The 15,042-nt window shown below is 44.1% G+C and overlaps 1 protein-coding gene across 3 annotated transcripts in view; it reads left to right on the forward strand.

Annotated features, from left to right (window-relative positions):
• PRKN (parkin RBR E3 ubiquitin protein ligase) overlaps positions 1-12,212 on the forward strand; it is a 606,555-nt gene extending 594,343 nt beyond the window's left edge. For 2 of the 3 annotated variants that reach the window (XM_077925845.1, XM_077925846.1), the window contains 3 exons: positions 1,163-1,249; positions 9,935-10,052; positions 10,310-12,212. In XM_077925845.1, the coding sequence (XP_077781971.1) occupies positions 1,163-1,249; positions 9,935-10,052; positions 10,310-10,419 (315 nt within the window). In that variant the 3' untranslated portion in view covers positions 10,420-12,212. The remainder of the gene's footprint in view (positions 1-1,162; positions 1,250-9,934; positions 10,053-10,309) is intronic. The other variant, XM_077925847.1, reaches the window with a different exon arrangement.
• The last annotated feature ends 2,830 nt before the right edge of the window (positions 12,213-15,042 follow it).

The raw sequence follows: 15,042 nt of genomic DNA on the forward strand, positions 1-15,042 counted from the left end.
GATGAGACATGAGGCAGATAAACATTTTAGTGTCAAGTGTTGCCGATATGTCTATTCATTATTTGTGAGAGCCAGCTCTGTATCGAGAAATCAAGAGTGGTTTATCAGCTTGGCTTGTCAGTGTAGCTAACAGTTGAGAAATCCTTCAGTTCTCTGAAGGTGGGTCAAGATTATGTAACTCCAGAATAGGATGAAAAATACCATTTTACATTATTGACTTTTCCTCTTGCCAACAAGGACAGTGAAATTAATTGGGAAACGATAGTTCAAAGATCAGTGGCACATGTCAAGGCAAGCTTACTTCATTACATGATACATAGGAATAATTTTTAGATAGTAATGAAAGGAGGCAGTGATGGCCACTTACTTGGATGGCTTTGAAAGAGAATTAGACAAATTCATGGAAGTAAAGGCTATCAGTGGCTCGTAGCCATGATGACTATGGTCTGCCTATGGTATGCTTCTGAATACTCGTTGCTGGAAACCACAGAAGAGCAGAAACTAGAGCACAGTTCTGCCTTGCCAGCTTCCCAAAAAGGATCCTAAAGGAAGGATGCTGAAGCTTTTTCAGCTCAAGGGGCCACGTTATGTCTGGGCAATTTTCCAGAGGCCACATGCCAGAGGCAAAAGTGAGAAGAACAATTAATATGAATTTTACCTTTTTACAATACAGTAGGCTGGTTTCTTAACATTCACACACCCCTCTATATCCTCCATCCTGAATTATCAGAGTTCAAGGTGACAACCCAGCCCAACAAAAACATCCAAGGAAATTGCAAAGCAGGGCTGGTAAGTGGCTCAGGAGGGTCTGCCAACTGGGGAGTCCTGAGGGCCACATAGAGAGGCTTCGGGGGCCACATTTAGCCCCCGGTACTGAGTTTCCAAATCACTGTCCTAAAATAAATTTATTTCATTGTGGTCGCTAGTCTGTAAAGGATATCTGCAATTTCTGAAGTTATCTTATTTCCTAGCAGAAAATTATACAAATAAATGGGATTGTGTTAATGAGCAGGCTGTGTAATAAGATGCATGATTAGAAGAGCTGATGAGAATTTAATGGGATGAGAAAGACGATAGATCAGCTGGTGTACAACCCTCTATGATGGTGCTATCATGGCTCTATCTCTGATGTTTGCTCATGTCTTCTGGCTTCTTTTTCCAGTTTGTGTTCTGCCGTGAATGTAAGGAAGAATACCATGAAGGAGAATGCCTCACACTCTTCGAAACTCAAGGAGCCACAGCCCAAGAGGTACATAGCACATTTCACAGAAAATTAGCTCCAGCCCAAGCAGGGACACCAGGTCATGAATTTCCAGAGAGGGGTCAGGTCATGGTGTAGACACAGCAAAACACGTTTTTTTCAGCGGCCAAGAGTTGCAACCACCAAAATTGCTTTGCTTATCATGAGAGACACAGAAATGCAGGGGATCATTATGGTAACTGCCCCTCTCTCCATGTGTCTCCTTCCCTGGCTGGGAAAGTCTGAGACGCCCTGCTCTTCTCCACCTTTTATTGCCAGTGCTGAGTAAGTGCTCCATTCCACAGACATCTATATATAGAGGAATGAGCAGTGCAGATGAGATGATGTACGTTCACTTACCAAAGGGATGGCTGCCAATGACAGGCTCAGCATCATCATGCAGTATTCTTAGCCAGGGTTGCAGCACCACAGCAGAGTTTACTACAGACTCTCTGTCTTTTAAGAGTGACTGGGCCTGGGAACCGCCATTTTAATTTCTGTTAATGCCCTTGCACTATGTCAAGGAAGTTAAAATGGCAGTCTGTAGACCCAGATGCTTGTTGCAGTCTGTAGACCCAGGTAAGATTGTAGACCCAGTCTGTAGACCCAGGTAAGATTGCTGTTGCTTCCTTCTGCCTGTTGTCATTACCACTGCCACCAGGGGAGCCAGAGGTGGTGGGGCACAGGAGTCTCCCCACCAGAAAGTACAGTGCCAAGGGCCTCTGCATACTTGGGGTGTGTGAGAGTCCAGCCCTGTCTGGACTTCAAACCTAAAATCTCCTCAGATGAGGAGGTTATCTCCCCCAGGACCACATGAGCAGAGACTGATGGTCAACCAGGCAGGAACTTCAAAACTGTCATCAAAAGTTCCTGGCTAGCGTCATGAGAGAATAGTTGTGTGGGGGAGCTCATAGAAGCACCTGCTTGGATCAGGGCCTGGCTGAGAGCTAGAAAGGAGTGAAGCCTTTGATTCGTCTATAAGCTCTCAGTCAGAGCTACTTCATTGCTGGAACAAACTTCTCTCTCAAGCATCAGCCTTCCTGACCTGGAGATACAGACATGGAGCCAGCCCTGCCCAGTGGGATTGAAGAGATAGTTTAGAAGGAGATCTGAGTTCTAGAAGTTTGGGAAATAACTTTTAGATTAGATGTCTTACCTGCCCTTCATCATGAGGTCCCGGGATAGGTCTCAACAATTTAAAATTATGATATTAAAAACAATTAAAATAGATTATCATCAAGAGAATGGGATGGGTCCTAAAATATGCATCTTGGGTGTCAAAGGCCAGAGTAAAGAGGTGTGATTTCAGCATACAAAGAAGACTCCATAAAGAAGATGCCAGACGCACCTCTATGGGAAAGGAATTCCACAACTTAGGGGCTACACTTTCTCCTGGGCTGTCACCTCTTCAAACATCAGAGTGCACTGGAAGAACCAAGGGGGTTTTCTCTTGACATCTAAGACTGTCTGCAGGAAGAGAGGAGGTCTTTCAGATATTTGGGACCTAAAAAGGTGTTATGGATTATGTCTTTGTTTTTGCACTCAACATAGTTGCTGAATTGGCCATACTATTGATTTTATTGCTTTTTTATTATTTGCTTTGCTTTCTTCCTCTAGAAACTTACAGAACAGTGTCATTGGTTAGCACAGATGTGGCCTCTTTGAAAGGCCTTTTGGGATTGTATTTAGTTAACACACATCTCTGAAAAGTTTGTCAGCTTTTTCTTGCCAACAAACTTGCATTTAATTCGCTACTAAGGACACTTTTGTGGTTGGAACTAAAAAGGGGGACTTAATTTAACAGCATAAATTGTTTCTCCAAGTACTGTGAGAATTTTCAAACAGGATGGCTTCTTTGGGCTGAATATCATAAGCTGATCATTATCTTTAAAATTCATAGTAGTTCTGAGGCCTGTTGTTCACCCTATGAGGCTAAATGCCAAACTGTGGGTAAGATTATTTCAATACAATTATGCTGAGATAATGTCAAGACCCATTAAAAAGCCATAAACATGGAGATACAGCGTGATGGGGTAAAGCAGCGAGCCAATTTATATATTAATCCTAATGAAATGGAAGTTCTTTAAAGTTCAACTTTTTGGCAGTAGAATACTGAGAAATTCACTTTTATTTGTTACTGCAACAGTAATGTGATCTTGAAGCTGAACGCACTTAAATAGTTCAGCAATATGGGCCCAACACTTTCACCCACATCTCAGCAATCTGTGGTTGTGCTTATAGTTGTGGGAGTAGGGGGTTTCCCTCTGGTCTTGCGTGAATTCGTCCTTCTGAAATCAGAGGATCAAAAGTAGGCATTATATGCCAAAATATACCGTATTTTTCGTTCTATAGGACGCACATTTTCCCCTCCAAAAATTAAGGGGAAATGTGTGTGCGTCCTATAGAGCGAATGCAGGCTGCGCCGCTAAGCCCAAAGGCAGAACAGGAAGACGGAGCACTGCGGAGGGCTCCGTCTCGCTGCTCTAGCTTGGGGACGGCTGCGCGCAAACCTCTGCAGGGCAGCGGGGTGAAGGCACCCCGCTGTCCTGCAGAGGCTAGCAAGGCTGTTCCCAAGCCAGAACAGCGAGACGGAGGGCTCCGTCTCGCTGCTCTAGCTTGGGGACGGCTGCGCGCAAACCTCTCCAGGGCAGCGGGGTGCCTTCACCCCGCTGTCCTGCAGAGGCTAGCAAGGCTGTTCCCAAGCCAGAACAGCGAGACGGAGGGCTCCGTCTCGCTGCTCTAGCTTGGGGACGGCTGCGCGCAAACCTCTGCAGGGCAGCGGGGTGCCTTCACCCCGCTGCCCTGCAGAGGCTAGCAAGGCTGTTCCCAAGCCAGAACAGCGAGACGGAGGGCTCCGTCTCGCTGCTCTAGCTTGGGGACGGCTGCGCGCAAACCTCTGCAGGGCAGCGGGGTGAAGGCACCCCGCTGTCCTGCAGAGGCTAGCAAGGCTGTTCCCAAGCCAGAACAGCGAGACGGAGGGCTCCGTCTCGCTGCTCTAGCTTGGGGACGGCTGCGCACAAACCTCTGCAGGACAGCGGGGTGCCTTCACCCCGCTGTCCTGCAGAAGCTAGCAAGGCTGTTCCCAAGCCAGAACAGCTAAACGGAGGGCTCCGTCTCACTGCTCTAGCTTGGGGACGGCTGCGCGCAAACCTCTGCAGGGCAGCGGGGCGCTGCGCTCCAAAGGCTTCAGAGATCTTTGAGGCTGGCGGTGGGGGAAAGCAGCGCTTCCCCCCACCGCCAGCCCCACAAGCTCTGGTGAATGTACCTTGAACGCACCTTGTTTTAGAGGGGAAGAACAAGAAAAAAAATTTTTCCCCTGTTCTCCCCCTCCTATGGTCTGGTGCGTCCTATGGTCCGGTGCGTCCAATGGAGCGAAAAATACGGTATGTTAATAAGTCCATCTCAGATATCAATACTTCCCTATCTGTACTGAAAAGGTAACATCAGGTCCCCCCCCCCCCAGCAGTATGTACAGTATATACAGACCCTCTGTTTCCAAAAATGGCATTTACTTTTTGGGCAACTACCATATGGTGGGGCCGTAGCTCAGTGGCAGTGTGCTTTACTTACAAAACGGGTCAAGCTGAATCCCTGGCATTTCCATATGAGACTAGTAAAAACAAAAACTTTGTCTGAAACATTGAGGAGCTACTGCCATTCAGTAAATGACAAGGTGCTAATGGGCCCAAAGTCTAACCCAGTACAAGGCAGGTTGCTACGTGTGTGTTGTGATTGATCAATGTTTGTTGTGTTGGATGTACAGGACTGCAGAGGATGGGCAGTTATGAACTACTTGTGTAGGGACCTAGAGAAGGTTGCTATAAGAAAACAATAACACATTATGTGTGTTGAATCCTCCAAAAAGCCACAGCTAGGAGGCAAATAAATATATAATTTGTTTAAAGTTGGACAATGCCAGTTGCCACCTGATGTAGCATGATGACAAAGATAGCTTTGATTTTTGCAAGTTTTCCTTGACTGTCTTGTTAGTATATGGCTGGCCCAGGATGTTTTACTGGTAGATGCAAAACAGATAATAATGTGCAGCAGAGGCGCATGATGAGGATACCAACAAGCATAGGGCACACTGCAAGGAGACTAGATGTGCTGCCCCTCCCAGATTTCCAGCTCCTGCTGCCCTGAGGCAACTACCTTACCTCACCTCATGGGAAGGCTGATGAGGTTTGGGAGAGAGTGAGAGATGCACTTGGGCAGAGAGAGGGGGAGAGAGATGTGTGGGAGGGAGGGAGGGGCATGTGTTTCTGTGAACTATATATTTGCAGTGAGCCTGTGCATGAGAGTGAGTGTGTGGCCACCTTGTATATTTTTCCTGTTACTGGAAAATGCTTCCTGTTGTTATTAGACAGCAGCAGCATCACTGTGTGAGAGAGATAGAACAATATTGTGTAAGCTCCACAATCAAGGCCAGCAAGACATAGCAGACTTCCCATGGTAAACCTAATGTTGTCTCATTTTCAGTTATGGCTGCTCCCATAGCAGCCATGTTGTATTATGCCATGCTCCCCGGGTAGCAATTTTGTGACTGGATCCCACAGCACGTTCTTGATATTCAAATGTGCCTACTGGTCCAAAAATGTTGGTGACCCGTAGTATTACTTTTTACTATTGCCGCTGAAGACTAATGTGGCTACCCCTCTAGAAATGTAATGTTTATTGTAATCGTGTGCATACTTCTCATGACACAGCAAAAGAGAGTTTCCATCATGTATACACTGAAAGCAGCATCTTAAAAGCAGAGACATCACCTTGCCGACAAAGGTCCGTATAGTTAAAGCTATGGTTTTCCCAGTAGTGATGTATGGAAGTGAGAGCTGGACCATAAAGAAGGCTGATCGCTGAAGAATTGATGCTTTTGAATTATGGTGCTGGAGGAGACTCTTGAGAGTCCCATGGACTGCAAGAAGATCAAACCAATCCATTCTGAAGGAAATCAGCCCTGAGTGCTCACTGGAAGGACAGATCCTGAAGCTGAGGCTCCAATACTTTGGCCGCCTCATGAGAACAGAAGACTCCCTGGAAACGACCCTGATGTTGGAAAAGATGGAGGGCACAAGGAGAAGGGGATGACAGAGGATGAGATGGTTGGCCAGTGTTCTCGAAGCTACCAGCATGAGTTTGACCAAACTGCGGGAGGCAGTGGAAGACAGGAGTGCCCGGCGTGCTCTGGTCCATGGGGTCACGAAGAGTCGGACACGACTAAATGACTAAACAACAACAAATACAGTGGTACCTCAGGCTAAGTACTTAATTCATTCCAGAGGTCCGTTCTTAACCTGAAACTGTTCTTAACCTGAAGCACCACTTTAGCTAATGGGGCCTCCTGCCGCCAGAGCATGATTTCTGTTCTCATCCTGAAGCAAAGTTCTTAACCCAAGGTACTATTTCTGGGTTAGCAGAGTCTGTAACCTGAAGCGTATGTAACCTGAAGCGTATGTAACCCGAGGTACCACTGTACACTGAAAGAGAGAGAGATTTAATCCTTCAGTGACTTTTCTCTCAGTTGAGGGCTTTTTCACTTTTCTTTGGTGTATTCGTAGTATTTTACCACATGGTGGCACTATGTTACTAAAGAGAACACATGTGAGCTAAAGAAAAAAAAATTGAAGCCTCTCATACTCCTTACAGGAATTGAAGTGATCCAAGGATTTATTAAATGCAACCAAACTGTTTTCATGCCTTCTGTCTTAAAATGTTACAATGTTATTTTTTGACAGTTTGAATCTTATCTGCCATTTTGATTCCACTTTTGTGTTAGGTGATATATGCCCAGTGGCTGCTAGAAGCTAACTACCCTAGCATTGCCAAGTATTTTTCTATTCTATGCTTACCTGCACATATATTTCAAATTTCTTCAAGAGATGGCATCATAATTTGGCACTAGTTGCAAAGGTGTGTAAAACGGACTGTTTGCAGTATTTGCTCTCCTATCCTATTGTGAAAACAGTTGTTTTGTGAACTTCTTCAAACGTATGTGGGGTAATCCAGTAGAAGAAGAAAACACCTCCACTTCCTGACTCATACAGTCATTCTTTGGGTTCCACTCACTTGTGTGAAGAAGGACAAGAGGGGCAGGACAAATCCTGTGTACACTCAGGCCAAGGACCAGCTGACAGAGGTGTGTTTCATCAGTTAAATCAAATCAGCAATCATAGTTGGAAAAGAAAGTCTTCCCATGAACATCTGCCTCACCACTGTCTAACAGGACACTAGACTAGATGGAGCTTTGGCTTAATGTAGTTGGGCCAATGTACACAGGATTTGACCTGCCTTTCTCGTTTTTCCTCACATGAGTGGAAGCCAAAGAGGGACAACACAAGTGAGGAAGTGGGAGTGCTCCTTCTTCCACTAGATTACCCCACATACATTTGAAGAAGTTCAAAAAGTGATGTTTTTAATGTAGCCACATTCTTAGGTCAAGATCAGATGTTCCTAACACGATGATATATAGGATGTCACCCAAAGTGGGCTTAGGGTTTCTGCTATTTATACACTTAAAGCTTCCAGACCCTTGATTTTTTTGGGGTGGAATTCAGTCACATACTGGCAAATTCAGGTTTCACAAGTAAAGCTGCTTTGGTGTTCTTGTGAAACAAACCAGCTCTCCCTCCCCCCCCCCCGCCCCAGTTGTACTTTTTGCAATAAAGGAAAGTGATGAGGAAATGCACTGCAAAGTGTGAGGTAACATTTGCTTCATATAACCTACCCACAAACTTTATGCAAGCGAGTCAGGATGAATGCTCTATAAACAGGTTCTCTGGAAGCATCCTTAGTTGTTCTAGTAACTTTCTGGCACAGACGCTAAACATTTCCCTTTCAAATCTTGTAACATTTATTTTACTGTAGTGTGAATCATTTCTCCTTCGTGTAAAAGCAGGCTAGGGAAAGGCAGAAGGTTCTGTTAATCATTCCAAAGCATGTCCTGATGGCAAAATGAAAAGTTCTGCAAAACGGATTGATGAAGAGAGCTTGATCATCTGGAATTGCTTTCACCCTGCAGTTCTTGCCATCACCAGAAGATGGCAAGAAGTTCATAACTATTATAGTCATTGCTGACCAAGCGATTCTTCATGCTTGCTGAACAACAGCTGTCTAATCTGTTTTTGCTGCAGGTAGGCATGATTGAGAAGGCCGGTCTTTTACACGTAGGTGATGGTTTCCTATAATCATATAGCAATGCATAACTGGTAGTCACAATTTCATAATTTGGCTTCAGTGTGGGATTTTGCGATGAGCTTTCCCAAAACAAGTTAATTGTGGTGATTCCTGGAAGATGGTGAATATATATGCTGGGCTGATTTGTTTTGCTAAGATAATAATACCCAGTCACGCAATACCATTTATCAAGTTACAAACTACATAAATGTCAAGCGCTTTGGTATTCAGAAGTGATGCAAATGATTTCTGTGTGCTTGCAGCTTGGTTGATGTTATTATAGGGGGAATAACATGGCATAATGAAATGTCACTGGGAGAAACAGCATAAAAGAATAAATCTGTCATACTGGAGAAGAGGAGGAAGATGTCTAGGAAAGAGGGGAACTTAGTACAAGGTTATGTCAATGTCAGTTAGCTCAGTTGTAACCATGGTGCTGATAACACCAATGTTGCACATTTTGATCCCCTTTTGGGCTACCTGCATTTTCTTGCATTGCACGGCTAGATGACCCTTGGGTCCCTTCCAACTCCACAATTCTATCTTTCTAACACTGGTTAATTTTCATGTAATATATCGCCCCCATCTATCTATTTATCTATCTATCTAATGAAGAAGAGGTAGAAGGAAACTTCTAGGGTCCTGCGGGACTTGACATCTTTCCGCAGGGCCTGCAAGACAGAGCTGTTCCACCAGGCCTTTGGCAAGGGCACAGCCTGACTCCCTCCCTCGGCAATCTTCGCGGAGCTGTGGCCCAATGGTTGCCATTGGTTTGATTTGAGTTAATTTTATAATGAATGATTTTAGACTGTTGTTTATGCTGTACTTTTGTACTGTTTTATTGTTGTTAGCCGCCCTGAGCCCGGCTTCGGCTGGGGAGGGCGGGATATAAATAAAATTTATTATTATTATTATTATTATTATTATTATTATTATTATTATTATTATTTAACTGTGATTTGGTTCAATTGGCTGCTTCAGATATGGGCTAGTGATGGACTTTGTGGGGTGCAGGCCCCTGTCCCTTCCACCATGGACACAGTATCACTTTGGAGCTGAAAACACCCAGTTTACCTGATGCTTCTCTTCTTGATTAGGCAAATGACTTGAAGCCAGTCACCAGCCCAGATACATATGAACCAGACAGTGTCAACAGGTGGAAAGGAGGACCCTACTGATAGATTTATCTTGATGGTCTTTTTGTCTTTAGTCTTCATTTGTGTAAAATGGGTGCAAAACCAAGCCCTCTTCAACAGTGGTGATGACATTCTGGCTTATAGCAGAGCTTTTATCACATCTTCCTTATAGAGAGAATTCAGTGTGTTACAAGACTCAATGTTGGCTTTGTGGCAAGAGATTAACAGGGATGCTTCTCTGGAAACTTCTCCTCTGGTCAGGTGGAAGTAATATCTGCCCTCCTCATTATCTGCATAGAAGGATCAAACTGAAAGAAACAGCCACGTGTCCTGTTTTCTGCTTGAGCAGCATTCTGTTAATCTCCCCCCCCCCGCCCCGTTACAGGGATATGGAGTTGATGAGCACGCAGCCCTACAGGCTCGATGGGAAGAGGCATCCAAAGAAACAATCAAAAGAACGACGAAGCCATGCCCTAAGTGTCATGTTCCAGTGGAAAAGGATGGTAAGTTTATTGATCAGTATTCAGTACTGATCAATACAGCTCGGGGGAGGGACATCAGGCCCAGGGGTGAAATGTTGCACAAAAGCCTTTGTATTACACCCTTGGTCTCTCCCTGGACCCTCTCTCCCAAGCCACACCGTCAAGCATAGTAAATTCTAAATATTATATGCCCATTATTTTTATTTTTTGTCATCCATCCACTTTTGCCTGTGAACTCATTTGCAATTTCTTATTTTCTGTTTTGGTTTTTCTTCTAGGTGGATGCATGCATATGAAGTGTCCTCGGCCTCAGTGCAGATTTGAGTGGTGTTGGAACTGTAGCCTAGAGTGGAACAGGACTTGCATGGGCGATCATTGGTTTGACTGATCACCAAACAACACTGCAAAAACAGCACATATGACAATATGCTGGTACTCAAGAATGTAGACCCACAAGCACAGCTCCTTCTACCAGGGTCAAATCCTGAACTCCTTGCTCAGGGAGTGAATTCCTCATTAGCCCCAGATTAAGGAATTCACTTAATAAAAACACCTATTTATTAGCTCAGATGTGTAGGTAAATGAACAATTGTTTGTTCAGATGGCCCTTATGCTTCCTAAATTCATGATGACACGTAAAATTTAGAGGGCTCATGCTTTCATTTGTTCTGGTAAATTACCCCTTGTTCCACCAACACCCCCTAGTGGTGTTCCTCCTTTGGGGAAATGGGTAGTGTTACCAGTGCCAGTTTATCTCTTTAATGGGTTTGTTCTTTGATCTAAGACTGGATCACTTTAGGTATTTTATTGGCCACAGTTGATAAAGACTTATGCCTTATGGGGAGCATGATTTCCTATAACATCTGCATTTTCAGCATATGCTATGATAAGTCACCTAATACTATATATTAATTCCACTTTCATACACTATGTTTCCATGTCAACATCTATTAAAGTCATGTGGCATTGATAATTTCCACCTCAGGTGTTCTGCTTGGCAAACAGTAGTTAGACATACAGTGTTACATGAGCAATATTTAGAATTGTAATTCATTTTCTGACAGGCCTCCATGGAAGTTAAGCTCATGTTTTAAAACATTGTGTTTTAAACATGTTGTATGTGCAGTCAAAATCCACTTTTGCTGTCTTTCTCATGGAATGTTCCTTTTTTTTAATCTGACAGAGGCATGTGCTGATAAGGAGGTGGGCAAATGATTTCCTACAAATTCCCTTGTCTGCTGCAGCCCCCTCTGTCCCGGGGGATTGGGAGACCTTCCAGAATAGTATGGAAGGTGACATGAGGTCTGCAGTAGGAAAGGGGACCCCTCTTAGGTTAGCAGACACCTCTGCTGGATCACAAGCCATCCTATGGGCAGCACAGCATCTCTCACATGGATCTAGGCAGTTACTCCATAAATATGTACTACAACTGCCAAGAACAACTTAGTGGTTGCTTTAATCAAAGATCTATGCTTTTAAGTTACCAAAGTCTGAGTTTGATTAGGCACAGTTTGGCTGATCCAAGAAGGAATTTGATGCCTGCTGGATACTATGTGTTGGTGATGAATGATGCCTAACAATTTAAGAGTGGAACAAGACAGGATGGCAGCAGACCCATGTCTTCATATATAGACTCCCACCGACTAGCTGCCAAGCAGGATGGGGGTGATTAAGAAAAGTGACAGGCAGAAGGGGAGTTCCTAGCCATTCCTCTACCTGTTGTTTTTCAGACCATGACCCCTTCCCAAACCTTTCCTCCCTAGTTGGACTTATTTCAAGTCTTGGACCCCAGTTAGGGGAGGGAAGTTTGGGGAAGGCAGGTTCAAAAAGATTAAATGTGGAAATTAGCAAGGGCTTCTCCATCAGGTTAATGTGTTAACATGAATAGCTTCACACTGGCAAATTCTGACAAATGGAAGCCACTCTTTCAAGAAATTGACTGCCAAAAAACAAAGAAAAGAATCGGAAAGGATTAGGGAATAAGCTTCTGTACATGTCATTATCAGAGCCCAACACTACCTCTTCCTCATATCAGCGAATCTACTTTTCACAGAAATAAGATGCACAATCAAAGAAGTTTGCTCTCATGCTGAATCAAATCAATTCTCTTTGTGATGTCTGGCTGAATAAATTCAGGATAAGCATCAAAAGAAAATAATAAAGTTCATATGTTTACTTTTCCAGGTGTTCTCTGAACATGTTATTACATCACTTTTTCAATCTCTACAGGCTGGATTCTGTTTAAGTACTCCGTATTCTTAAGGCCGTTCAACAGATGCAAGGAGAATACACAGAGTGAATACTGTAAAATGTAGTAAGTGTTTGAACTGCTTCCTTTGGGATGCGATGCTCCATTGAACTAAGAACAGAAAACATAGCAAGAGATATGTCCAAGTACATATGCATAGCACTATGCTCTAAGAGCTTCTTGTTGGACTACTAGAAAAGGTGCCCAACATTAAAGTGCTCCTTGATTACTTAGATCCTAAAACTTTTGTATTTATGCAGATGGTGTGAGTAATCTTTAAAATGTTAGTCTTGTTTAGATCATTGGTCTTGAACGAATGATGATGATCATATGAATGATGATGATCATATGAATACCTGCATCCTTTTCAGATCTGTAATCAGCTGCTCTGTAGTTCCACAATTCAGATGTGGACACAGTACAATTTGGTCTTAATAATTATTGGTCTGCTCTCTACAACATCTAATGTCTTTGTTTCATTTAACCAAGCCTACCTTCATTGCCTAAGGCAGTGTTTCCCAACCTTGTGCCTCCAGCTGTTTTTGAACTACAACTCCCATCATCCCTGACTAGCAAGACCAGTGGCAAGGGATGATGGGAATTGTAGGCCAAAAACAGCTGGAGGCACAAGGTTGGGAAACACTGGCCTAAGGGACGTGGGTGGCGCTGTGGGTTAAACCACAGAGCCTAGGGCTTGCTGATCAGAAGGTCAGCAGTTCGAATCCCCACAATGGGGTGAGCTCCCGTTGCTCGGTCCCTGCTCCTGCCAACCTAGCAGTTCGAAAGCACGTCAAAGTGCAAGTAGATAAATAGGTACCACTCCAGCAGGAAGGTAAACGGCGTTTCCGTGTGCTGCTCTGGTTCTCCAGAAGCGGCTTAGTCATGCTGACCACATGACCCGGAAGCTGTACACCGGCTCCCTCGGCCAATAAAGCGAGATGAGCACCGCAACCCCAGAGTCGCTCACAACTGGACCTAATGGTCAGGGGTCCCTTTACCTTTACCTTACCTTCATTGCATTTATTGCAAGCCATTTATTGCAGACTTCCACTTGGACTACAGAAATAGGGGTGTTACCAAGGAACAAATGGATTCTCCTTTGAAAAAAAATTGCAAGGCCTAGATTTTTCATTCATATATCATATAGAGGTCAACATCCATCCAACCTACTCTGTAATCCAGATGGTCCACAGTCTTCCCCAGTGCTTTAGCCCATGCACAAAGCCTCTTGCAATGGCATCTGTTCTATAATGTCAAAAAGTACTACAGTGAGGTAGAGAATTCTACATACATAGAGCATGCATGATGCTATGATAGTGGCAGAGACTATATTTGCTCATGTGCTGCATGGTGTATGCAGCTCAGTCTTCCAACCCTGGAGAGGAATTTGCCAGATCCTAGCAAATCTGTTTTCTATTCTGATTCAGCTCTGCTGTGTGTGAAAATGGGCGGCATCCATCATTTGTCATTCAGTGATTTGCATCAGAACCAATGGTGTACCTCAGTTGTTTGAAGTGAGGCGAGGGATAGGGAAGCATTCTCTGAGTGCTGGATTTGTTTTGCCTATTTCCCACATGCAAGTTTTCCATTTTTTATTTTTACCTACTCTTTGGCTGCAAGAGGCTCGCAGAACACCTACAATGTGCAACGCAAAAGGCATTGGGGAGAGAGAAGTGAAAGAAATAAACTCAGGCACTAATTCTTAGTTACAAAGTTCTTATAATCACCAGCTGAAATGGAAACAGTAGAAGATGAGAAGGAAACAAACGTTGCTGATTTCCAAGTAGAAATGGAGTAGCCCTGCTTTCCTTTTCTCCCTCTGCTGTAGCATGATAGAAGGACAACCACCAGCTAATTGAAGGAGGAGCATGATGGAACTGGCTTCTCAGCAGGAATGGATGAATCTTTTTCTGAGTTTCTCATTCTTATAGTCTTCAGTTTGCCATATGACTGCAATTTTTCCCCAAGAACAAATATCCTCATTTCTCCTAATATGTGTATTTTAATACCATTTTGCTACCCATACACATTTTTGCAAGCCATACAATGCACCTTTGAATGTGACCTACTTTTTGTACACTTTTTGTTTGGCAAACAGCACCACAAAATTCACGTTTAAGTTTGTGTACTGTTTCAAAAAGTGGAAGTTAGGTAAGTTTGCAGTAATATGTGAACGAAACCAAATTTCTCCCCCATCCCTACTTCTCGGTAGATTTATGGTAGGTGGCCCTGCTTCTCTTTTCTCCCTGCTGCGGCCTGCTGAACATGTATCCAGTGGCGTAGCGTGGGGGTGCAGGGGGGGCCGGCCGCACCGGGCGCAACATCTGGGGTTAGGGCAAATCCACGGGTTAGGGGGCGCAAATCCACAGGTTAGGGGGCGCAAATCCACGGGTTAGGGGGCGCAAATTACTTGCCTTGCCCCGGGTGCTGACAACCCACGCTACGCCGCTGCATGTATCTGCCATTGAGCCCAATGTAGACTAATGTAGAAAAATCCTTATCCTAATTTCCAATATTTTGACATTGGCTTTGGAGTTTTAAGCATTACAAGGACAGGAGTGATGCCCTAAAATAGGGTGGCATTTCTCCACATATAGCAACTGCAGTAGGACGGTGTTGCTGCTCTCTTTCATAATTTTGTTGTGTAATCTTTGCACTTCCTCAAACTTTTTTCTCTGCAGAAAGAGAAAGTTAACACACTTTGAAAATTGCTAGAAGTTCTAACTCCCGCACTTCCAATATTTCCAAATGCTTGTGTCGTAA

This window comes from Podarcis muralis, chromosome 3, assembly GCF_964188315.1.
Source record: "Podarcis muralis chromosome 3, rPodMur119.hap1.1, whole genome shotgun sequence".
Classification (NCBI taxonomy): Eukaryota; Metazoa; Chordata; class Lepidosauria; order Squamata; family Lacertidae; genus Podarcis; species Podarcis muralis.